The sequence below is a fragment of the Borostomias antarcticus genome (genome assembly GCF_949987555.1).
Source record: "Borostomias antarcticus genome assembly, chromosome: 9".
In the NCBI taxonomy this organism is placed as follows: Eukaryota; Metazoa; Chordata; class Actinopteri; order Stomiiformes; family Stomiidae; genus Borostomias; species Borostomias antarcticus.
In genome coordinates, this window is record NC_140242.1 from 28,518,641 (window position 1) to 28,545,313 (window position 26,673).

General features: G+C 45.8%; 1 protein-coding gene across 1 annotated transcript; it reads left to right on the plus strand.

Annotated features, from left to right (window-relative positions):
• Window positions 1–431: 431 nt before the first annotated feature.
• On the plus strand, window positions 432–5,075 carry nmi (N-myc (and STAT) interactor; the record flags this gene model as incomplete). Its single annotated transcript, XM_084443475.1, has 9 exons — window positions 432–467; window positions 588–644; window positions 739–897; window positions 1,067–1,183; window positions 1,719–1,884; window positions 2,223–2,329; window positions 2,971–3,157; window positions 3,509–3,612; window positions 4,672–5,075. 9 exons carry the CDS (start codon window positions 432–434, stop codon window positions 4,870–4,872), a joined length of 1,134 nt encoding a protein of 377 aa, XP_084299601.1. The 3' UTR covers window positions 4,873–5,075.
• Window positions 5,076–26,673: the final 21,598 nt, after the last annotated feature.

Consider the following 26,673-nt stretch of genomic DNA (forward strand, 5'->3'; position numbering starts at 1 on the left):
CAGTCAACGTCCAGAATCACCTGTCAGGTAGTGTCCCAGGCAGGTCGAAATAGCAGTGACTTGTGCTCAAACGTCGGCTGTATCGATCAACTTAATATGAAAATGTTATGATCACCCAGCTGTTTAGTTTCGACTACAACAGAAACCCCCTCACCGTCTGGCGGCGGACTGGAGGATACTTGTTTGTTGCCTTGTCTGTATCTTAAGTTTCACTTTTGATTCTGGATCCATGTGACTTCGGCGAAATCTCTTCTTGGAAAAGGAATCCGAAACAAAAGCACCGACCCTCCACAACGCTCTGTTTGGTCTGAAGTGGATCTTGTTTGTGGTAAGTTACACAATTATGCATTTTATGCTCAATTGAATAATAATAAAGCCCAAGTGCGACGACACGGACTCCTAATGTTACAATTGTATCTTTCACGCAGATAATGAGTGAGTCTGGCCACGATGCGCTGGATGGAGCGGTGAGTAAGATATACTTTCTGTAACAGAATATAAACATCACTAGACTATCCATGTAGCCTATTTAATCCTGTATGAACTGATAAAGTCATTAACAATATGTTCATGGTTTTTACGACTAGCTGGGAGAGGGACTTGTGGCCGACAATGCACTTCTACAGGCCTTGGAAGAGCTAAAGGTAGGCTAGGCTACTCTTACAAATCGATCAGCAAGCATTTTGATTAGCCTACTAGATCATTATTTTCGTGTTTAATATGTTTGATCCATATAAGGCAGTGGTCGAGAAGGAAGAAGACAAAAAGTCTCGGCTAGTTTTGGAGAAACTGGATGCAGAGGATTTGAAAAAAGAGGCCAATAGAGAGATGTTGGCTGTTAACAACCAGGCAGATGAGCAGAAGAACGAGTTCACCAAGATGATGAGAGGGATAAAGGTAAGATGATGCTTTCACCTCCACTAGGGTAGGCTACTCTAGCATGGGCCTACTGTATTACACGAGTGAAGGTTTTTATTCATGCATTAATGGATTCAGTGGATGGAGGCAGTAGTAGATGATATTATTTCATGTTGTAATGTTTTTGTGTTGCATTCCTGTTTTGCAGGACGACGTGTCCCAGTGTGAGAAACGTAACGGTGACCTGAGGGGGAGGCTGAAGAAATGCCTGTCTGATGTTGAAGCTAATCAAGCAAAGTCTGCTAAACTTCTGCAGAAATTCAAGGTAAAAATGAATAAATACATAAATAAAAATAGTATAGTATTAGTGTAACCCATACGTTTCGGCATGCCCTGGGTGGGAATCGAACCCTCGTCTCCCACGTGACTGACATCGTTTTAACCAGCTGCGCCAATGAAAAGCTAGCTCTTCATTTCCGCTGGTGGACGGTATTTATACTGGGGAGTGAGTTTAACCAACAGCTCGCTACCTCACTCAGTTACATTAGTACTGTTGCTGCTTGTGACCAGTACGGTACTGTAACCTCCGAATACCCTACCGGATATGACGCTATGTAACCATCCCTAAAAGCTTGTGTTTCAGGTAAACAACCAAACACAAACTAGATATCATTTTCGTGGTGCTTGCCAAGAACATTTCAGTGAGATCGTGCCACTCTTACAATGTCATAGATTACATTTCGCAACTATGGAACGGCATTGTGTGATATGGGGTTGCATGGAATACCTGTGAATGTGCAAATATTCAAAGAGGGTTCGAATCTATGGACAACCCTCATGTTTGCCACTGTGTCGTCCAGATATATGCTCAGATCCCAGAGAAGAAGGTGAAGTTCACTGGTAAGCTGAGTGAGGAGAGTGAAGAGGACAGCGTTCAGTACATCAGGGGGGTGTTCACCATTACCCAGAAGCCCTCCCTGCTCCTCGGGGCGGGGCAGGCTCTCATCACCTTCGAGGAGGAGAAAGGTACACCGGCAGGAGGAGCTTTGTGAACATTAGTTGTGTGTCTTCATCCAGATAGACACTTTAGGGAAATTCTAATGTCAATGGCAGTTATTTTATTTCTATAGCATAATTCATACACATAAAATAGATGAGATAGATGATAGAGATAAAAACATAAATCCAAAGTGTTCAAATGTGCATATTTATTTCACTTTCATTTAGACATTGTTATTATGAGACGAAGGTCTCTTTTGCAGATGAGCCCTATAAAATCCATGGCTGTGTTGCTAGTAGCCACTCCCATGTTCCCACTGTGATCTAAAAGTCATGTTTCATATTTACCCTTCCTCCTCCCCCAGTGGCCTCCCAGATCCTGAGGATGGCCAAGTGCTTGGTGGCCTGTGACAACAAGACCATCTACGTGAAGCCCAGGGCGATCACCCTGGAGCCCTCTGTGAAGTTCGAGGTACAGTGCCATGTCACAGTAGCAGCAGAGGAACGCACGCACATCAAACAAAGTGCGACAGGTGCTCGACAAAAATTAATAAACTTAAGACCGAGAGAATGTCCTCACACTGTATTTAGCTGTGCAATTGCACCTGAAGGAGGCCATTTTGGCCGAAACGTTGTGCCCTATTTATTAAAACTCACCGTGGGAGCTACATACAGTGTGCGGACATTCTCTCTGTCTTAACAGTACTGTGTCATCACACAAAATAGTAAAAAATGTAAGACTTATACTTTGACGTGAATTACCAGGAGCCTGTGATGTGGATAGATGTTCTCAAGCAAACACACTGAGTCAATGACATCCATGTCATCCATTACATTACATTAGTCATTTAGCAGACGCTTTTATCCAAAGCGACTAACAATAATTGCATTTAACGCAGGAAAAGCCAACGTATTACTACTTGCCAGAACTCACAAGTGCATCTCCTTTCTAAAACAAGTGACTAAGAGCATAATCTAGTGCTGAAGGCAAAGTGCAAAAATAGCAATCTAAAGTACAGTGCAATACAATACAATACAATAAGGGCTTAGGAGGGAGGATTGTTGATCCACTGACAACGTTTTAATCCAAGGTGTACTGTTGTGTCTGGGCAGATCCACCTTGATGTCTCCAAGAAGTCGCTCAGGTTCTCCGGCGTCCCGTCCGCCATGGAGGAGGAGCGGACCCGAGACCGTCTGGAGATGAGCTTCTCCCGGCCCAGTAGAGGAGGAGGGGAGGTGGAGAAGGTGAACTATGACCGGAGGACTGGGACTGGCCAAATCACCTTCCTCAGCACCGGAGGTATAACGGGAAGTGTGTGCGCTTGTGTGTGTGCTCTACTTTTGAATTATAAAAGCAGGAAGTGTGTGTGCAGGAAGTGTGTGCGCTTGTGTGTGTGCTTTTCTTTTAAATTATAAAAGCATAGACAAGATACCCCTCCTTTTAAATTATGTTTAGCTTAATTGTTGATTACTGTACTGTATTTTCTACTGTTCATTTGTATTGTATTTTAAAATTGTAATAGGACATATCATTCATCCTGTGTGAACATGATGTAAGTTCTCCTAATAAAACAAACTCAAAAAGACTAAACAGTCACAGCAAAGTTCAACATGCCAAAGGTTCTCCTTGTTTCCATGTCAACCCCTGTAGTGGCAGAGAGCCTGGCGCTGAACAGGAAGTACTGGGTGGACGTGGAGCCTGAGGTCAAAGTGAACGTTGGTCCGGTTTACGATTATCAGCTGAAGAAGTTCCAGGTAAGATTCTAGCCTGAAAAAAAGATTTGTTAATCACTTTTTCATGTTGTTTGTGTATGTTGCCTTCTTTTGAGCCTTTTGTTATTGATCTTTCTGGACTTAAGTTTGTAAAGGGAGTGTTATGTATGTTAGTTTGTAAAGGGAGTGTTCAGGTCAGACTCCAAAGAAAGCTCTATTGGTTCAGAAGCAGTAGATTTGATTTGAAGTGAACTTTGAGAAAAGCAGTCATCCTCATCTTTGTGTTATTCTAGCTTGGGAGAGGCCCTCTGTGGATTACAGTATAGAGGTTCAACCAATGTTCATTCAACTAACCGTTTGCTAAACGTAATACCGCAAAGCACTACAGTAAGATGCTCCTATCCTGATAAAGCGTGGGCTAACTGCATCCCATTCTTCACATAGCTCCTAATCACAGTATCTCACCAATTAGGGATGTTAACAGTTAATTGACTATCGATTAATCGCCAATAAGAATTTACTCGAGTAAGATTTGGTTACTCGATTAATTGCTTGTTAATGGAACAGAACTTTTTTTTTTTTTTTTTTAACGAACATTATCAACGGGAGTTGCGTAAAATGTAATCCTGATTTAGGGTTTGACTGCACATGAGGGCGCCACGCCATGTAGAGAAGGCTAATTGGGATGCCGGAAGGAGACAAAAAAAGAAGACACAGCGGAAGAAGACAAAAAAAACGAAGCGAGCAAAGCGCAGTCCAGCGCAGGACGTTCTTATCAATTAATCAACTATTATTTGTTAAGTTTAACAGTTATCGATTAATGAAATTCCTTGAAATTTGCAACCCTATCAACAATTGCCATCCTTCTCCTCCATCCGAGGGGTCAAGGAAGAATTTTTACAGCTCACTTATCTGACCCCCGGGTGATTACTGTTTTTTTGCTTCCCTCTGGAATATGTAGAGAGTGGGTCGTATGCCCACCTCCCTTGTTCTCTGTAAAGCGCATTGTGTTGCCTCTGGGTATGAAATGCGCTATACAAATAAAGCTTTGATTGATAGATTGATTGAGTTCTTCAGTAACTAATCAGTCTTCCCTCTCAGTCGCTCGGCGGGGCCCCGAAGCGCTCCATCCTCCTAGAGGACATCGAAGACGTGGAGGATGAGGAGGACCTTCAGGACCACCTGGAGATCCACTTCCAGAAGCCCAGCAACTATGGAGGGGAGGTGGAGAGCATCAAGTACATCTCCTCTGGGAAGACCAAGGCCTTCTTCATCGAGGACGTGGCCGAGATGGAGGCCTGAGATCTCACCTCACACCATCTATAGGCTAGGACCTGGAAGTCTCTACACCATCTATAGGCTAGGACCAGGAAGTCTCTACACCATCTATAGTCTAGGACCAGGAAGTCTCTACACCATCTATAGGCTAGGACCAGGAAGTCTCTAAACCATCTATAGTCTAGGACCAGGAAGTCTCTACACCATCTATAGGCTAGGACCAGGAAGTCTCTACACCATCTATAGGCTAGGACCAGGAAGTCTCTGTCTTCCCATTTGTAGTCATTACATCGCGCATGGAAAAAAATAGATCTTAGACACTCAGTGTAGAAAGGGAATGAACCGAAATCCAATTGTGCAATACGTACTGTAGGTTGACATTTATTGTTTGGAAAGGATGCAGGATGTTTCGTTTTAGTTTGAACAAACACACGATTAAACACATGGCTTATGATTTGGTATAATTTACTATTCCCAATATAATACTGTACCAGGTGAATGTCTGATTGCATTGTTCTGATCGTATAATAAAGGTGGAGCTGATAGAAGATTTGACCTGAACAGATTCTGTCTACATAGACTGTCCAGCCAGAGGTGTACAGTAGGTGTACAGTAGGTTTGGGTAGGGCAATAGATACTGTATGTTCATACCAATATCAAGCATTCATTGAATTGTCTCTACCTATACATTTTGATAAGGTGTGATTATCATAGTTAAAGTGAATAAACCTTAACATTACTTGAAGAAATCATTTACTAAAGAAGTTTTATTTAGTATTTGAATGAATTAATTTTCTTTTGGTCTCATCAATGTTCAAAACAAACCCTACATGCATACAGCTGATCTCTGGCACTTCCACTGTACTCGCATAACATTCCACTGGGATGAATACCAGCTTGATCAAGCTAACATCTAGAATGAGATTATAGTGTATTATATAAAATCAGGATGTGATAAACTGTCAGTGCGAAAATTACATTGTAATGTTGAAACAGTGAAACAAGATGGTGCACCTACAACGTCTCAGCATGGTTCATGACGCGAGTATGTAGTGTAATTATAGGCGCAGTAATATTTCAAATAGAACTGTAAAGAGGCTTTGCCGTGGTATATCGTGTCACATACAACGCCTTTTAACCAAGCACCCGTTGTATAATGATTCATAATCAACAAGGTTTATACTGCCTATTTTCCTGTATGTTCTTCAGATGACCTCTAGATGGCAGTGTGTGATTATGTCATAGCTCAAGCTCTCAGTCTCAGCACATATGATTGGGGCAGAGATTGGCTTTATTGATGTGTATTATTTATTGATTATGTATTCAATGGAATATATTTTATGGAAGGGGTGATATCACCACAAAAAGCTGGAGAGGTGATATTTAAAATACCGCGCATAGAAAAGCCATCTATTTTTCTCTTCACTTTCTTAGCAATCATACTGTTGATCACGCAGTGGCCTTTACAAAGCTGTCTCATGAAGGAGAGGCTGTAAAGTCCGAGTGTTTGTCTGGAATACCATTATACTGGGCTATGAGTCATTGGGGATATCCAGAATTATTGATTTGACCTGATTTAACCCTGATTGCAAATCAAGCCATGGCATGAATACGGCAGCATGAAGGTAGTAACATACAGTAGAAGGTTATTAAAGGAGTAGTTTTTCAGGAAGTAAGAAATTATATACTTTGATATAAGATTACAACAGAAGTAGAATTTTGTAATTTTTTTTGGCATACATCGTTGTGAACACTATGACCAATTATGTGAACCAAAATGGGACAATGCTTTTTTCATTTCAGTGCGACTTTAACATGTTTTTTGAATGATTTTTCACGGTGCCCACCCACATCCATTGTATGACCAAAACGGTGGTAGAGCAATTATCAGACTTTCTCAAAAGTGCTAGTTTTATCATCGTTTTGATCTGAACCATTGTATATGATCATAAGTAACCTTAAAACAGGGCTAAACATGCATTTTCCCTTTACTACTCCTTTAAGAACCTAGTTGTTGTCATTGACCAGGATCTCTTATTGGATGAGGATCCAGGATTTTCCATCTATGGAATATGGCCAAACTCAAAAGCATGATATCAGTTCATGCTGAAAAGCTAGTCTGAGGGTTTATAATAATAATAATATCTATTCATAACCTCCAGTCTAGACTATTGTAATGCGCTGCTGTCTGGTTGTGGTTTGAAACCTGTAAAGACTCAGACTGGTCCACCATGCAGCAGACAGGATGCTGATGAGAACCAGGAGATATGACCACATCACACCTGCGCTGTTCTCTCTCCCCTGGTTGCCAGTTGATTGTCAGAGACTTCTCCTAACTGTTAAAGCTTTTAAAGCTTCATGAAGCCTCCTCTGGTTCCCGATGTGTAGCTGGTCCGGGCCCTGGTCATGTTGCTGGTCCAGACCCTGGATGTGTTACTGGTCCAGACCCTGGATGTGTTGCTGGTCCAGACCCTGGTCATGTTGCTGGTCCAGACCCTGGTCATGTTGCTGGTCCAGACCCTGGTCATGTTGTTGGTCCAGACCCTGGTCGTGTTGCTGGTCCAGGCCCTGGATGTGTAGCTGGTCCAGACCCTGGTCATGTTGCTGGTCCAGACCCTGGATGTGTTGCTGGTCCAGACCCTGGATGTGTTGCTGGTCCAGACCCTGGTCATGTTACTGGTCCAGACCCTGGTCATGTTGCTGGTCCAGACCCTGGTCGTGTTGCTGGTCCAGACCCTGGATGTGTTGCTGGTCCAGACCCTGGTTGTGTTGCTGGTCCAGACCCTGGATGTGTAGCTGGTCCAGACCCTGGTCGTGTTGCTGGTCCAGACCCTGGATGTGTTGCTGGTCCAGGCCCTGGTCATGTTACTGGTCCAGACCTTGGATGTGTTACTGGTCCAGGCCCTGGTCATGTTGCTGGTCCAGGCCCTGGTCATGTAGCTGGTCCAGGCCCTGGATGTGTGTGACTGCTCCATCTCATTAGCCCCGGGCCGGGCTTGGAGCCGTTCCAGACTCCACTCCTGATTGTGGAATAACAGTGACCTCACTGCGTGGGCCAGGGGGATGGAGACCCAGGACTCTCCTTCCAGGCAACGTTTCAAACATAATCAAGGTTTGAAAAATGAGGCTCCTGAAATGTTAAGGGTGGGATGCAGTCGTTGCCTGTGCATGGGCCTGCTGCACTTTGCTGATCATTATCCAGATGACAGAGTGACAGTGTCCTTGTTCCAGAAGTGTCACTAAGAAGTGAATACAATTATACTTGACTCTTGTGTCCCTTCTCTCTCCTCAATCCAATTCAATTCAAACCTTTATTTAGCCATGGGAAGCCCATTGACACATAGAACAAAGAAGCAATACATTCATAAAAAGCAAACGACACTCATAAAACAATACAAGACAATATTCAACAATGCATAGAGATGAAACTTATAATTTAACAAAAACAAACACAATCTTATCCATTGTATTTATCACTTGTTTAAAATCCCCCATTGAGACTATAAGTGTCAAGTTGACATTGTGTCTAGTTTAAGAGTATCTTCCAGCTCATTCCTGAACCAACTGGTCTTGGTACCTTGTCTGGTGACCAGAGCGCCATGTGATGAGTGATGTCAGGTAACTAGGTAGTTTTTGTAGGATTACAAACGGTTAGTTCTGGTTCTTGATTCTGATTGGCTGGAAGCCGTGTTAAAATACTTTGTAACACACACCTGGGACCACATATCATTCCATTTTCAGTATTAATGCGCCTCCCATTTGATCCAATGCATTGTAGTTGTTGTTGTTGCTTGGCAACCCATTTGTTAGGGGAACTATTTTGCTCGGCGGAATTGAGGGAATGATGCTTCGTTTTGAATAAATGTTAATATTTTACATTGCTGTGTGTCTATTTTACACTAATAGCTGTAGTAACCGTTGTATAAAAGCAATAAACCACTCGAGGCCGTGTGTTATAGTGATTTTATAACAGCTAGGGGGCGTTGTTAGGCCCACTGACTGATACAGGTCACAATGGTGAGTTCTAGAATGATCACCTGTAATAAAACGAAGACTAATTAAGTGTGTCAAGCTGTTTTAGAATGGCCAGGCCTGTGTGCATAATATGATGTATTATTATGTTTGCATAATATGAATATATTATAGATCATGTCCCCATAGGCCAGAACTCACAGGAAGGTTGATTGTACTAAAAGCTTCCTATTGTCACGTGAGAAACTACATCTGTTTCTACACACGAACCCAAGCTTCACACACAGCTTTTTTTGTCATTTCATCAATATGCATTTTAAATTCAATTTTCATCAATAAAAATCTTTGCAGGAGGGCACTAACTCAATTGCACAACCATCAGGGTGCAGGAAATAGAATTACTTTCCGTAAAAAGGCGTGACCTAGAGTGTCCTTGGGTGTGACCTAGGTTCTGTCCTTGTCCACTGCTTTCAACAGCTGCCCTAGCTGTGTCACGCCCTATGCGAATGAAGAATGAGATAAAAAAAGAGGATGATCTGTTTTGCTATGTCTGTCATCTAAATGCCCCTGCTGGTGAAGGCTTGGTCACCGTGGAGACAGAGGGCAGTTCGGTGCTGAGTCATCGCTGTGTGCTGAGGTCATCCCGACCCCCTTCTATTGTTATGAAGTGCAGATGTCCGCTGTCCCCATGGTCGGGCACAGTGACAGTCAAAGATGTTCGAGTCACCTCAGAAGGCAGCAGGCTTGCTTGACTAAGTGTGTGAGCTTACGGAGTGTTTGTTCATTCGCTATTAGCCAAACACATTTGAATAAACTGTAGGTCCATGAATTATTCACCTGTAAAAGATGCTCCGGTCACACAGACACTCTCATTAATATTCCACACAGCGTTCAGGTGCCCTGAATCCCGTTGAGGGCGCAGTGTGTTAACCCTGGTACAGGAGGTAGTATGAGCTCAACCTTATACCAGACAGCACACAAGATTACACGTTCACACAGGAAACACCCAAACAATATGGGGGTAAATTCCTGTTTTGAGTTGTTGAAAAGCATATAAAGCATATAAAGCATATAAAGCATATAAAGCATATAAAAGATACACAGATTCTACTTCTGTTCTCATGCGAATCTTCACAGTATTTCTCTCCAGAGTTATGTTGTTGTTGGGTTTTTTTCACACACACACACACACACACACACACACACACACACACACACTACACGTACGCACACACACACACTGCACATATGCACACAGACACACTACACATACGCACACACACACACACTACACGTATGCACACACACACACACTACACATACAAGTGCGCGCACAAACACACACACACAAATACACACACACACACACACACACCAGTTTCCCTCCCTCTACTCCCCACTTTGGTGGCCCCTCTGGTCGTGAGAAAATCGGCACTGCGTTTTAAGAACCACACTTCCCACAATTCCTCACTCACTCGCTGTAATGATGGGAAAAAATATGATAACAAACGTGCGTGAAGCAGGATTGGGAGATTGTAGCTACTTCAATGGACCTTCTGGAAGGATGGCTTCAATGCAGGTAAATACTGGTCTTCTTTCTTTTATGTGCACGTAGATAAATTCACGGGGCGAAGTGCAAAACGTGTCACTTCCGCTTCCACCACAAGATTTCCCGCCAGTGTACTTGCCAATACACCGAAATTCTAAAATAATAAATTTACAGGGTCGCAGGCAGTCTCATGTCATGAAAACGATTTTGGGGGTCTTGCTAAGGCCAATTCATAAACTAATAGCAAGGTGAATATTGAACTATGAAAAAGTTCTCATTGAGCTTTAAGAAAGAAATAGTTTAAGAAATTTGGATTCACTCACACTTGAACTTGATTATAATAAAAGAAAGAAATGTAACATTTGTTTCACCTGTAATATTATAGTGCTGCACATGGAGGAAGTCATATATTATGGCGATGGACAGGAAGGAAGTTGATGAAGCCCTTCAAGGTGTGTAATCAGCGCCTTTGAACTTTCCATGAGGAAATGAGAGGTCAGCTAGTTGCATGGTGGCCAGAGTCGGCAGTCATGTGACCTTGGCCAGGCCTCGGCTGTGGTCCTGAGGGGGCAGAGAGACCTCCAGACACAGGGGTGGTCCTGTCTGTCTGCGTCTGCCTGCTTGTCTGCCTGTCTGTCTACCCGTCTACCTGCCTGTCTGTCTGTCTACCCGTCTGCCTGCCTACCTGCCTGCCTGTCTACCCGTCTGTCTGTCTGTCTGTCTGCCTGTCTGTCTACCCGTCTGCCTGCCTGTCTGCCTGCTTGTCTGCCTGTCTGTCTCCCCGTCTGCCTGCCTGTCTGCCTGCTTGTCTGCCTGTCTGTCTCCCCGTCTGCCTACCTGCCTGTCTGTCTGTCTGTCTACCCGTCTGTCTGCCTGCATACCTGCCTGTATACCTGTATGTCTATCTGTCTACCTGTCTGTCTGTCTACCCGTCTGCCTGCCTGTCTATTTGCCTTCCTGCCTGTCTGTCTGTCTGCCTGCCTACCCATCTGCCCGCCTACCTGCCTGCCTGTTGGATGGATGACAGATGGATGACAGATGGATGACAGATGGCTCCAGCCCGTCCTGGGTCTCTGCTGGCCTGGTTGAGCACTGGAATGCATATCGCTCAGGTCCCTCTGGGGAGGGGAGGGGGGGAGGGGAGGGTGGGGGGGGGGTTACTACTCTGAGAGGGGGGGAGGGGAGGGTGTACTACCCTGAGAGGGGGGGGGGAGGCTAGGGTCCTGGGAGCTCAGTTTGCCCTTGGCACAGAGCTCTTCTGCTCTTGATGAATGAGGCCCCCCGGGACTTGAAGGGGGGGGGGGTATGGGGTAGATGGAGGTGGGTGGTGGTGGAAAGGAGAACAAGGTATTGTCACCGTGAGTGAGCGTGGAGACTCAGGACATTTTATCGGAGGCCAACATCATCACCCTGGTGTGTTTATAAGGGAGGGGACATTAGAGGTGTTCAGGTTATGGTGGAGTGGGGAGCATCAACCTGGTGTGTTTATAAGGGAGGGGACATTAGGGGTGTTCAGGTTATGGTGGAGTGGGGAGCATCAACCTGGTGTGTTTATAAGGGAGGGGACATTAGAGGTGTTCAGGTTATGGTGCTTCTCTCTGCTCTCTGTGAGGGGACAGGCCATGTTGGTCTGTGTGGGGACAGGCCATGTTGGTCTGTGAGGGGACAGGCCATGTTGGTCTGTGTGGGCGGGGCCCCAAGGCAGGCAGGGACACACATGTTGTTATCCACCACCTACACCTCTGTCTCAGACGCAACAGAATTTCCATAGCAAAACATATAGTTATTGTACAGAGTTATACTAAAGTATAACACTTGAGTGGCTGTAAGCATCCTGGTATGGCTAAGCATATTAATGCAAGTCACTGTGGTATGCGGTTAAACTGAGGAGGAGGGCCATATTGTTTATTATGATTATTAAACATTATTATTATTATTATTGGATATTGTATTTGTTATGTTGTTATTTGTGTATTTGTGTGAACTCGTCAACACTGTAAATGAGGGAACCCTCAGTGCTTTACGAGTATAAATAAAGGTTTGAAATTGAAATTAAAAATATGGATCCCCACTGAAGGTTTATGGTCCAGACTCCCTTCAACATTCCTCTGACCTCTCTGGTCGGCAGGTCAGCCGGTCCCTCAGGCTGCTGCTGACACGTTGTTTGGACTGGGAGCGGGGTGGGGCTTCCTGATTGGTCCCTTTCCTGTCAGCTCAGGTGAAGCCAATCACGGGACACCCAGGATAAACAAACGAGAGATTAAAGAGGCGGGCCCGACGAGGGAAGAGAGAAAGGGGGAAAAACGTGGTCCGTCATAAATGGCTGACTGATTTCTCTCATTGACCCTTGGCACAGGTCACAGTCCAGATTAGCCTCTGGCTAAGGTTTGATATCACAAATATTAACCACATCGATTAATCTCTTCACACGATAGAAATTATGACATTCCCAGGGGCCTTTCCCAGGAGCCATTGCATTAACATGTTCAGTGTTCAATGTTTTCAACTTCCTGACATTGAGAGAATGAATAATGTTAGCCTGAGCCACCCAGGGCTGCTACTCCCACACCGTCAGCTACCGAACCTATTATGTAGAATAGTGGCACAAGGTTATTGTATAATGAAGTGGTTTATAAAGGGTTGCCTCTCAAAGGTTGCCCCATCAGCACTGTTGGGAGTCGGGGAAGCACATCCAGAGAGTCACCAGGATGACTACCACCATGGGGGATGCAGAAGAGGCGAGGTCTTCCAGGCTGTTCACCGCGGGCTAATTCTGGAGCAGGTAATTACAGTGAAATGGGAAGATTAGGTAAGGTTGGATGTTTGAGAGGCTGGTCAGACTGTAGTGATTTCATAGATGACTGCTAGAATAGCAATAAGTCATTCAAAATGGAGGAGTGGAAAGTTGGGCTAATTTAGCATTCCCTTTGGCTCACCGTCTGCCATCCCTTACAAATCTTCTAAAAGGACTAAAAATAAGCAGTCGTGACACGACTCCGCCGGCAGCTAGAACCACAATACTGTTATGGAGATGATAAACCTTCCCTCGGCTCATATTCTTCTGGACTAGACAGGCAATCTTTGAATTACCGTCATCTCGGTTGCAAACCCTATAATTTCAACGCCCAAACCAAAACAATGAAAACCTAGTATTGAGGACCAGGCCTGTTCTTTGCCAGTGTCTACTTTGTGTGACTATGACTGGTAAAAAAAACAAAAAAACATAATACGGTGGAAAATAATGATAGTGAATATGACCCAAAGGAGAACTAAGATGTGTGAATGGCTCCCTATTCACTATATAGTGCACTATATAGGGCGTCAGCCATTTTGTTTGTAGTGTCCGAATTCTCCACGGAATTTTCGTTCCCTATATAGTCCACTATTTATTACCCACAATTCACCTTGATTTGCAGGGAACAGTGCATGTACCCTACATTTTCTCCGTTCCCTAGGTAGTTCACTACATGGTGAACCCCATATAGGGAATAGGGAGTGAGGGAACGAGGGAGCGATTCCAAACACAGCTCTAGTCTTAATGCTTCCTGGCGGAGAAGGCAGCAGCGCGGTGTGGGTGGACAGTTTAATGACGAGGTAACTCATGAATATCTCATCTGGCAGTGGAGAGGTGCGGTAAGGTTAACGTGCAGAGGGGACAGGGCAGTATTCATTAATCTGACTGGCTGGCGCGGCAGAAGTGTCCGTTCTCATCTGGCCAATGCCGCATCACCTCTGCATAAATATTTAAAGCGATGATTTAGATGTAAATGAGGTGTGCGTTACCTGGCGAGCTCCGACTTTCCTCAGCTTCGCCAGTGGCAAGAACTCATCACAGTATCATAATAACGATAGCAACTCCTTCCCGAAAAGAATATAATCCACCTCGTTCTGGTGACTGTCGTGTCCAATCACTGAGATGTGGTTTGGAATTGATGTCTTTAGCCTACTTGGGGTGTCAATTTGACATTGTTTGGGCCTAAATTAAGCGTTAATAGTGCTCATACTCAACATCGTTATACCAAATGGTAAATGGACTGCACTTATATAGCGCTTTTCCACCTTAGCGGCACTCAAAGCGCTTTACAATGGCCTCTCATTCACCCATTCACACACACTCACACACCAATGGCGGTAGCTGCCATGCAAGGTGCTAACCTGCTCATTGGGAGCAATTTGGGGTTAGGTGTCTTGCTCAAGGACACTTCGACATGTGGACAGTCGGAGCTGGGATTCGAACCACTGAGCCTTCGATCACTGAACGACCCGCTCTACCAACTGAGCTACAATCGCCCCAAGGCGGCCAAGGCAAGATCTTGATCACTGTGAGGATGTTTGAATGCCACCACCGTTTCAGTCTTCAGCGTATCACTCATCGTCGCTGACTCATCACTTGAATATTCTGTTATTGTCGGTTGTGGGGGCTTTACTGTAGATAGCTTCTACTTAAGTGACCTCCATTTACTTGGAGGAGGATACATTCACGGCAGAAAACAAGACTTCAGTGAACGCAAAGCATAATTGACTTCTAATTGAAGGGTTGGATCCTGAGCTCTCCAGCGGAATGTAGTTGGAAACCTTGCTTGTAAACAACAAATAAAGTGCTTCTGGACCAGCGCGGGTCAGGGGCAGAGCCCTGGAGGACTTCTCCTGGAGGAGGGTGGGCGGGGGTGGAGGTGGTGTCTGCGGCCGGGGCCTCTGTCTCAGGCTGTGAAAGCGCTTGGGCTGGCTGGGAGGTCTGTGGGCCCCCTGGGCCCCGTCCCAGCGCGGGGGCCCGTCTGGCCACACGCCGGGTATAAACAAAGGTACTGCCCCGGGCCCGGGGCTATAGAACCCTGCTGAGGAGGGAGGGAGGGAGGGAGGGGCTGTTTGGACCGTAGCCGGACAGCGCTCTCTGAGGAGACCGACATGCGAGAGAAGGCGAGATGGAGACGTAGGAGAGGAGGAGTGGACATGAGAGAGGAGGAGTGGGCATGAGAGAGGAGGAGTGGGCATGAGAGAGGAGGAGAGGAGGAGTGGACATGAGAGAGGAGGAGAGGAGGAGTGGACATGAGAGAGGAGGAGAGGAGGAGTGGACATGAGAGAGGAGGAGAGGAGGAGTGGAGGAGAGGACATGAGAGAGGAGGAGAGGAGGAGAGGACATGAGAGAGGAGGAGAGGAGGAGTGGAGGAGAGGACATGAGAGAGGAGGAGAGGACATGAGAGAGGAGGAGTGGAGGAGAGGACATGAGAGAGGAGGAGAGGAGGAGAGGACATGAGAGAGGAGGAGTGGAGGAGTTGACATGAGAGAGGAGGAGTGGAGGTCTGGGCTGGCAGCAGGGTCTAGGCTGTGGGAAGGGAAGGAATGCTTGAGCCATCTGTCTATCTTCAACAACTAAGATGACACTTTCTATAGAGTTCTAGTTGGTTCTATAGAGATCCAGTTCAGTTAAAAAACAAATGGTAGTACTGTAGCTACTGTAGATGGGTCAGGGGTGTAGTCCATTTGAAAACATTGATCTGAAATATGTAGGGGTGGGACATATGCCCACCTCCCTTGTTCTCTGTAAAGCGCATTGTGTTGCCTCTGGGTATGAAATGTGCTATACAAATAAAGCTTTGATTGATTGATTGATTGATTGATTGATTTGTCAAGTACTGTATGCATGCATGAATGTAAAATGCAGAACTATATAATCCATGTGTGTGAAAGACTAGAGTTATAAGACATTACCCTCAAAAAACGTTTGAAAACTCATTCCTGCACAACTCAGTCCTACAGAATGTTCAGCTACACTGAACGCAATGAGAGATCCGAGTGAGAACGACTCCATGTGTTTCTAATGGATTCATATACATGTAATAAAGCCAAGGAGATTTCAAAACCTGTCATTACTTCTCCATTCATCTGGGGATAGATATGACTGAGGCCGCCTCCCCTTTCCTGAACATCAGACATGTAGATGTGGTGAATAAGCCTGACAATGAAATGGATATTTCCTCTGGGTGCAGGGCTTAAGACGTTGTAGACTGAATACTGTTCCCCGAGTAACTGTCGTCTGGCCAGTTTGGCAGACCTCATTTTTCACTTGCCCATTTTCCAACCCCCAGCCGAGGACTGAGAGAGAGAGGAAGAGTGAGAGAGGCTGTTTGTGTCTCAGAGGAAGAGAGATAAAGATAGACAGAGATGTATGTATATTACATATATACATTGCTCTCTGTCGTATATATATATATATATATATAGAGAGAGAGAGAGAGAGAGAGAGAGAGAGAGAGAGGGGGGAGAGGGAGAGAGAGAGAGAAAGAGAAAGGGAGGGGAGAGAGGGGGAGGGGAGAGGGAGAGAAAGAGGGAGAGGGAGAGAGAGAAAGAGAGAGAGGGAGGGGAGAGAGAGAGGGGGGGAAAGGGGAGAGGGAGAGAAAGAGAAAGAGAGAGAGGGAGGGGAGAGAGAGGGGGGGGAGAGGGGAGAGGGAGAGAAAGAGAGAGAGGGAGGGGGGAGAGAGAGAGGGGGAGAGGGGAGAGGGAGAGAAAGAGAGAGAGGGAGGGGAGAGAGGGGGGAGAGGAGAGAGAGAGAGTGAGAAAGAGAGAGAGGGAGCGGAGAGAGAGGGGGGGGGAGAGAGGAGAGAGAGAGAGAAAGAGAGAGAACATCTGTTTGATATTCTCATTGGGGTAGGAGAGAGGACTGTAGGTCATGTGAGGCGTACATTACCTCTGCATCATAAATTGGAGCGCTGGAGGATTTTACAAACCACAGAAACCCGAGTCTTCAACTCCAACGGTTCTCACGGGTTCTCCAGGAACACGAGGACGGCGGGTGTTGGTAGTCGTGGCGAGAGTAGTCGGCGTTCTCCACTCAGATATCTGACGCGATGCTTTATCACAATAAAGAGGAGATTTATCAGAGTTGTCCAACATGGCGGAAAGACACGCGAAACAATGAGAGAGTAATGGCATCATGTGTAGTCATTCTTCTTGGTTAGACCCAGATGTAGTTGACATTTGCTGGGATTGAAGGATGTTAGACTCAGGGCTCATCAGTGTTTTCCAAACTGCAGGCCGACGTGAAATTACTTTTCAAACTTCGATCTGACACGTGTAAAATGGCGTCCGCGGGAACTTCCTGAGATCAGAGGCGAGCTGCTGGTGCAGCAGACAGGAGTGACCTTTTCTGAAATGGTAAAGGTGTTTGGTGGGTTCGCTGCTGGTGACACAGTGGATGAAGACGGTTCTTGTGGAGACTTCAGGGGTCTCCTACAGAGCCGGTCACACAGGCGAGATACGCGGTCACCTACAGTAGGGCGCCATATGGCTGATGGGAGCCAAGCAGGAAAATGTTTTTATTTTAAAAAAAAAGTTTTTTTTTTTTTTTTTTTCTCCCCTCTGTGCCCTAATCCCTTCGGAATGGCGCTATGTCCATGTAGCTGTGCAACGCCCCCCTTTGTTAATTCCTTGGCACTTCATTACTTTTTGGTAAATCAGTTCTCCTTGAGGAGGAATCCAAGATGGCAGCTAAAGCAACCCTTCGTTTGTGAGGATTTGATGTGCTCCGACCTGTTTAACCTCTGCCTCTTGGACAGGTCATCATTGTAAATGAGAATTTGTTCTTAATTGACTTACCTGGTTAAATAAAGGTTCAATAAATAAATAAAATAAATAAATAATCGTTTGTATTATCCAGCCAGGGGATAAGTTTGCCTAGGGCACCAAATGTGCTAGCGCCGCCACTGGTCGCCTACACTCCTGGCCTCATCAGTGATCACCACTGTCATCCATCTTGATTCATAAAGGACAGAACTACTGTAGTCCTGCACTTTCTCTCATAACTGTTTATCTCAGAAGGTAAGACCGGAATAGTGTTCCTTGTCAAAAAAAAGTATTTCCCTTCTCCCAGAGTCTGTGGGTGTTTCTTCTGTAAAGATTCCTAGTTTGTAAGAAATCAGTCTTTTCCCTTTCCACCGAATCATCTTTCCCTCTGAACAGTGGGCTCTGTTCGAGCGCTGGGCTCTGACACCAGTGTGCCAGCAGTTCAAAGATATCTGATGATCAGAAGTTTGGTCAGCCTGCTTCCAAGACCATTCCTTTTCCTCTAAATGACTTCAAGAGTTAGAAAGACAAAAAAATTACCTTGTTTTCTTGATAGCTAACTGAGATTAAATTGCACATCTGTGGTAAGACTTGAGACAGTGATTTTAAGTAATACCAGTCAATATATTTTATGCAAGTTGTGCAATTTAGTATGGCCTTTTGACTTCCTGAGTTCCGTTAGAGGCCCGGACAACGATAAAGCAGACAGATAGGATTGGACGAGCATTTCATGTTTGCAAATCAATGTCTGCCACCACTTTGAGCCCCAACCTGTCTACTGAGCAGGGAGGTGACATAGAGCACTGGCACACTGGTCATTCTCTCACAATTCACAATGGACAATGACCAGCCTCGGAGACTTAGCCTCACTAAACATCTGAAAATGAATAGTATCGGGGGTAATTGGGGGTGGCTGTAGCTCAGGAGGTAGAGTGGGTCGTCCAACAATCGTAGGGTCGGCGGTTCGAATCCCGACTCCTCCTGACGACATGTCGAAGTGTCCTCGGGTGAGACACTGAACCCCAAATCGCTCCCAATGAGCAGGCTAGCACCTTGCATGGCAGCTGCCACCATTGGTGTGTGAATGTGTGTGTGAATGGGTGAATGAGAGGCCTTCATTGTAAAGCGCTTTGGATAAAAGCGCTGTATAAGTGCCGTCCATTTACCATTATCATTTACCAATAGTATACAGTGTTGTTGAAGCAAAGCGCTGCTAATGTTCTACATTGAAATCAACCACTTGATAGTGATATAAAAATGAGCAGTAGAGCATGGCAGATACTAAAATACACCAAGGGTTCATCTTGAAAGTGTCCAACTGAAAGTGAAAAAAACATTATGGAGAGGGGGACAGGACATCTTTGGAATGGCGGACAACCTATAAATAGATTTCTTCTGACAGTCTTCGGAGATGAATTTCTTGTTGATGAATGGCAGCACGCTAAAACAGCAGCGTCCGAGCTGTGAGCAGACGTGTGAGGGAAAATGGCCCGTGACGGTTTGAGCAGCGAGGCCATGTGAGAGGGAGAGCATTCCTAACTACCCGTCCGTCCACACGCACTCCCAGTTGGGCTGTTTATATCGGTCTAGCTAGAGGGCTGGTGAGTGTGTGCATCTTATGGTTTGGGCCCACGTAAACTAAATTGTTTTTTTTTAACTTAAATGTTTATTGGGTTATGTATACAGCAGAAACAAAATTGAAACAGTCATGGTATGTCATAGTGTACATCATTCTTACAAGGGTGAATACAGAGTCATTTACTCAAATGAATGTGTCAAATGGTTCACATGCACAAGTCATAGATCAACTACTTCTCCCACTTTCTAACAAACACATTTTCTCTCACTCTAAGTTCATAGGTCAATCTCTCCATAGTACAAATTTATCTTACAATTTCTAACCACACGTAAACTACATTTTACTAGGACTAATTTTATAATATCTAAATACTTTTCAACATGTACACATAGGTTTTACCTCAGGTTTAGGCTTGTGGTGATACTAAGATCTTGATTTCTTTTCTTCTCTGAGTGTGAAAGGATGATTCTCCCCTCAGCGTAGTGGCTGGATGAGACTCAGACATTTTGGATTCATAAATAACATTGATCTCATCAAATGATATCATCTGCTGACGTTCCAACACAGACAGCAGCCCCCTGTGAGAGACCAAACAGCCAACCTGTCTTTCTCACATTCCTGCTCATCTCCCCGGAGAGACCGAGAGAGAGACCGAGAGAGAGAGAGACCGCTGGGCCTCAGGAGTGTCTGAGCACGCAAGCCAGGCCGCAGTATTTCACAGCAGTTTATTGTGGAAAAGAGCTGGGTCTGTCCTGACCACATTAGAGTGAGCGCGGCGTGCTGGTGACGGGCCTTAATAACCACTCGCTCTCCGCCTCGGCTTCCTCTCAAGCCCCAGGAGCGCTCTGGGGTCGCTGGGCTCACGCTCGGCCAGACGGGCCAATAAAAAGACATTCATCAACCCCCCTCCCCCCTCCCCCCCACCTGAAAATCCCCACCCCCTCCCCTTGAAACCCCACCCCCTTCCCACATTGTTGACGTGTTGATGGTTCCCAAGGTGAGGAAGACATTTTCCAGCGGCGCGTCCAATAATGAATTCCCCCCCGACTCGTAACGTAGCCATGCCTGTTCCTTCCTGGCGGAGGGGAAACGACCCTGACCGCTTGATTAAAGGTTGATCAACTCCCCCTCGTTAGTGGACTAAGGCGCCATGTTGGCCTTTATAGACTAAAACTCCATCCAGTTATGTCCATGACTGTTTTAATACACAAGTGCATATGGGTTGTTGACGTTTAATGATAAACGCAATAATCTAACTGCATTGGAATATATCAAGTGGTGTACAGTACAGTAGACCTGACTGGTGAGGTGTGTGTGTGTGTGTGTGTGTGTGTGTGTGTGTGTGTGTGTGTGTGTGTGTGGGCACGCGCGCACGTGCATGTGTGTATGTTCCTCCTAGGCCTGGCCATGTGTCATGGATTCTATGTGTGTTCCAGATGACGGTGTTTGGAGAGAATGCCTGACCTGTGTTGGGTGAGTCAGCTGTGCTGTTGTGGAGGTTCAGTAGATGAGTGTTCAGTGGTCAAGCGATCCTGTGGCCGTGAGGTGGACTGTGCTCGTCACGCGGCTCGATGCCGGACAAACACCTCATGCAGAGTAGTTCTCTTGAATATGTAGGGGTGGGACCCATGCCCACCTCCCTTGTTCTCTGTAAAGCGCATTGTGTTGCCTCTGTGTATGAAATGCGCTATACAAATAAAGTTTGATTTGATTTGATTCATCTCTGACCACGACCTGACAGAATGTGTTGCTCCGCTTATAAATACTGCTGATGGAGTGAAAGGGACGGTGGTCGGAGGATGTTTGCTGGTTGTAACACATGTCGACCCCAACTGAATGTTCCCTGTGGCTTAGCATGAGCAGAATACGGTTTCAAACCCAATTCTATTCATACTTCGAAGTCAATGGGGTGCAGAGGGAAAAATAAAGAGAGCTCAGGAGACAGCTCACCACGATAAAACCGTAGATCTTAATCGTGCGTTTAGATAAACCAAAAGCTTAAAGAGGACAATCCTGAGGGCAATCCTCATCTTTGTTTGACCGTTGACATCGTCAGTTGAACTTTGTGAAGGTTCTAGACGTCGAGGCAACGCCTACAGTATGTCGTCAGCGAGGGCTGTGAGGAGCGCACCCGGGACTGGAGGTGTGTGTCTTGGGTAAATGTCAGCAGAGACAACCCCTCTTGTGGTCTCTTCCTGCCAAGTGGTGGATCAAAGACATTCCCAGCGTTATTGCAGCCCTGTATGGCTGTCCCAGTCAGGCACAGCTGCCCAGGGAAGGACCCTGTCTTCTGGCAGATCGGAGCTCCAGTTGGCGCTGGTGAATAGCTTTAGTCTTATAGCTACACCGCTAAAACGGTAATCGGTTTTCGCACGAAATCACACACACGCACACACACCTATACTACACACACACGAACGCACGCAGGCACACACATGCACACACACGTACAGTACGCACGCAGGCACACACATGCACACACACGTACAGTACGCACGCAGGCACACACACAGACCGAAACAGAGAACAGAGCAAATTCTAGTACAGCCTGTACAGTACATACTTGTACGGTGCCAAGTAATGCAATTTGTAACACTCAGAATCCAAAACTGTGCTCAGCATAAGATTTAGAGGCTGAGGAGGCTGTCTGGTTCATAGGCTGAGCTGGCTGATTGCGTACCAGCAATGATTCAATGACAACACCCCCCTCCCCACACACACACACACACACACACACACACACACACACACACACACACACACACACACACACACACACACACCCACACCAGTGTCAGATGGCGCAGTTTCACATCCAAGCCTTTTCCAACCACAGATCCGGGTCACACAGAGCTTCCATCATTCCCAGTAGAGGCTGTTCATCTGGGGAATCACCCACCCGGAATGATCCGGAAGCATTCTGAGGTTCCAACGCTCCACAATGCTGTAAGCTACACTCCTCCCACTCAGATTCACCCAATGTTGTTCGCTGCATTATCTAACCACGATGAGGGCTTCAAAACCCACTGATCTAAAAAAAAATCCCTCTCATGCCAACGTAATCAGTGTAATAGGGCTAGAATAATCAGTGTTATGTTAATATCACAAAAGTGCCCAAGGAACATACAGAACAGCAGGCAAGCTAATAGCACTGGCAACCTTCAGTATAACATTGGAAAGTCCGGGACTGAACACATGTTGACGTCCTCACACTCGTAAATCAAGGGGGGGGAGGACTTTCCCCCGACCGGAGCGAGCGAGGCTGAAGAACAGTGCTGTGGAGGGCCCATGGTGAGCGCCAGGGTCGCGCTGGTTTATTCCAGTTTAATTAAGGGAATCGTTGCCAGAGGTTTCCTGGTAAAGAGGTCAAGAGTGATGGAGCAATTTCCTGTTTTCAAGGTTATCAGCTTGATTTCGTAACGTCAGGTCAACACGCTGTGGGTTTTTCCGAGGCTAACAGACCCCAGATAAACAACACAGAAGAGATCCACTGGTTATCCAGAGGGAATGTTGTGTTTTCCTGCTGATCATATTTAGGTTTATGGTCTTGAACGAGACAGTGGAGGTCTCTAGGTGTTTCTTCCTCGTTGAGATACTGTTGTAAATAGTCTATTGATTCTAATGTAAGGGGTTACCCAGATAGCAAGCGGATCTGGGCCATATACAGGCCAGATCTGGCCCTTGTGGCTTAGTTCCGGCCCATATATGGCCCAGAATCATGACACATCCGCTTGCTATCTGGGTATAGGTTCAACTTTAGAGAACGAGGTTGAGGTGCTACTGCTTTTTGACTGGGTATATAGACATTAATTAAAAGCCCACCTTTGCTCTGATGATTAATGATATAAGCAAGCGCTGTGCACACAACATATTACAGCCATTACTCAACTTCAGGTTCACTGTGCAGTCCAGTCAACATGTCTGTGTCACACCTTCCGATGAAATCTGCATCATCCATCATTGATGCGGGTGATGTTTGCGGGCTATTTAAGATTCATATCTGACCATGTGTGATGGGTTATCTGGACACAGGAGATTGTCCGCAACCTTTGTTGCCTCGGCTAACATAGAGTTGTGCCAAAAATACATTTGTTCACTGTGGTTGCATCACACAGATGTTGTGGTTCCTGTTGGGTGAACACAGTCCCTTGATGGTGAGATCAAACCACAAACTGCTTGCATTGCAAAAACATTAGTTAAAATACAAGAAATAATAAATACTGAATTTGAGAAGAAATTACTTAATACTAGTGAAATTATCTGTCCATGCAGCAAGATAATTGTACTCGTCTTCCTCCTCATCTTCCTCATCTTCCTCCTCATCTTCCTCCTCATCTTCCTCATCTCCCTCCTCATCTCCCTCCTCATCTTCTTCCTCATCTTCCTCCTCATCTTCCTCCTCTCCCTGTGTTCCTGAGTGAGGCCCTGGCGGGGTTCTGGAATGCTGTGATTCCCTAGTGATGCTAATCCTGTTGTGTGCTAATGGATATTGAGCGCTCTCCCTGGAGCGATGTGCAGGCTTTAAAAGTAGTCGTTCTGGAGTTTGTGGGCACGCCTGGACTCTCTTGGGTTCTGCTCTCATCCAGTGGATGACTGAAGCCAATTAGACCTCATCCTCCCCCTTCCCAGTGGACCAGCATCAGCCACATTATGATAATAATGCATTACACTTCACTAAATGGAAGAGACCATTTTGGGTTTGGGGGAGTGAATGTTCTTAAAAAGACGACAGTTCTCTCCACAGAACTCCTTTCGTTTTCTCACTCTTTTAACGCTGTCCCACGTCAGACACTCGAGGCGTCGGCACGCCCTTCGGTACAGAGATGAGGTCGTAGGGCTCAGCACTCCCATGAGCCTCCTGGATACATGGAGGGGCACCTGCCAATCAATCACTCGGACTCCGGGGCCGGGCGTAGCGAGGCTTTCGCAGCTGAGGTCATGTGTTATTTCATGTGCGTGAGGTCCCATCAGTGGGCTCATGCCTTGATTATGACATGACAGCTTGATTTATGCGGCGCTTCCTGTTGCCAGGGGCGATCGGAGAGGTTCCAGGAGGCGGTGAACGTGCCAGGCTTTCTCCTGCAACGCGCCTCGATGCTCCTCTACCACGGGGTGATTGAACACGCATATCAATTTTCCATGTCTCCGAGACAGTGCTTTCGACTGAACATTAATTTCCTGGCAAATACTCCACATGGTTTGTCCCATCACTGACTACATTATGAGCAACTGAACAAAAAATGTTTGTTAAAATTGTTTTCACGCCTCAATACTAAATGCATTTTCACCTAGGCCCCACTTTGTACTGTAGCTACAGTATGTTTTTGCAGACTGGGCTCTAAGTCAACACCAATAAAAACAGCTCAGCGTGTCAAGTAACCAACAGAATATGAATGTGGAAAGTGGATACTATGGTCAACGATTTTAACACCTATGGATAGTTAATTGTTCCAAATTACCTTGAGAAGCCAACAGATAATTACCTTTTAATGAGCTGCTCAGCTTGCTGGCTGTGAAAGCGCCTGAAAAACAGTCTCATTACCTGGTTCCCATCCCAGGATTGACAGAGGTGATTACCACCCTGGTGAGGCGGCTGACATCCATGAACTATAACCACCACAGCCCTCCCTTCAGAGCTGGGCTGATAGTTAAGCAAACCGCTCACGTTCAACACTGTGGGATTCAACACTGTGGGATATGCAATATTTGGATTTTTGCTGTATTTTGATGTTCATTTCTGGATATATATCGTACTATAAATCCTACTGACCTACTATTAAATGGGGAAACCTGTGTGTCTGTCTGTCTGCATCCATGTATCTACTCAGTAGGTTGTCCAATCCATCTGAAACTGCACATGGACATTGAACGTTGACGCAGGAAGGGACTGACAAAGCAAAATTTTCCATTTGCTGATTATATGTAGCCTGGTGTCACCATCCTGATCATGTGAGCTCATATTCTGCTTTCCATGGATCAGTTTGGACTTCTCCCCATCCACATTGATTTCCAGAAATGACAAAATAATGGGCCAATCAGGGACTGTGTTCTGCCTGCTGTTCTGCCCCCGAGGGTGGACGCAGCCCCTGATTGGTTATCGTAGTTGATCCGTGGAAATGAAATACATGCTAGTGGCAAAACGGTCTCCCAAAGCAACAAGCAGTAATGTTAGTAGAATAAACACAGCCATAATGAGAATCTGTTTATTGAACAGGTGGTTTTCATACTAGGAATTTGCTTGAGTCAGTGGTGCATAACACTGATGGAGACAGCATTAGACAGAGGGCAAGGACAAATGGACTGCACTTATATAGCGCTTTTCCACCTTAGCGGCACTCAAAGCGCTTTACAATGGCCTCTCATTCACGGTAGCTGCCATGCAAGGTGCTAACCTGCTCATTGGGAGCAATTTGGGGTTAGTTGTCTTGCTCAAGGACACTTCGACATGTGGACAGTCGGAGCTGGGATTCGAACCACTGACCCTTCGATCATTGAACGACCCTCTCTACCAACTGAGCTACAGCCGCCCCAAGACGCTACAGTGCAAAGACATAAGTTATTACAGAAATAGACTCAATCAGAGACAACAAGAATATGCACTAGCGGAGTTTCTCAGAGTAAAAGAGGTTTTTGCCGTTCTTCAGTGGCTGAAGGAGTTTGTAGTAGAAGTAGTCTACTCACGCCCGCTGAAATCGTCCAGACTGTATCACAAAAGGGATTTTTTTGGCAGGGAAGTCAAGGGAATATAGATTATATGAGCATTATATGAGCATTTGCAAGCATTTTTGACAAGTCTGCAGAGTTGTACTGTGTGTGGAGTTCTAGTCTGTGTTGAGTTCTAGTCTGTGTTGAGTTGTACTGTGTGGAGGTCTAGTCTGTGTTGAGTTGTACTGTGTGTTCTAGTCTGTGTTGAGTTGTACTGTGTGGAGGTCTAGTCTGTGTTGAGTTGTACTGTGTGGAGTTCTAGTCTGTGTTGAGTTGTACTGTGTGGAGTTCTAGTCTGTGTTGAGTTGTACTGTGTGTGGAGTTCTAGTCTGTGTTGAGTTGTACTGTGTGGAGGTCTAGTCTGTGTTGAGTTGTACTGTGTGGAGGTCTAGTCTGTGTTGAGTTGTACTGTGTGGAGTTCTAGTCTGTGTTGAGTTGTACTGTGTGGAGGTCTAGTCTG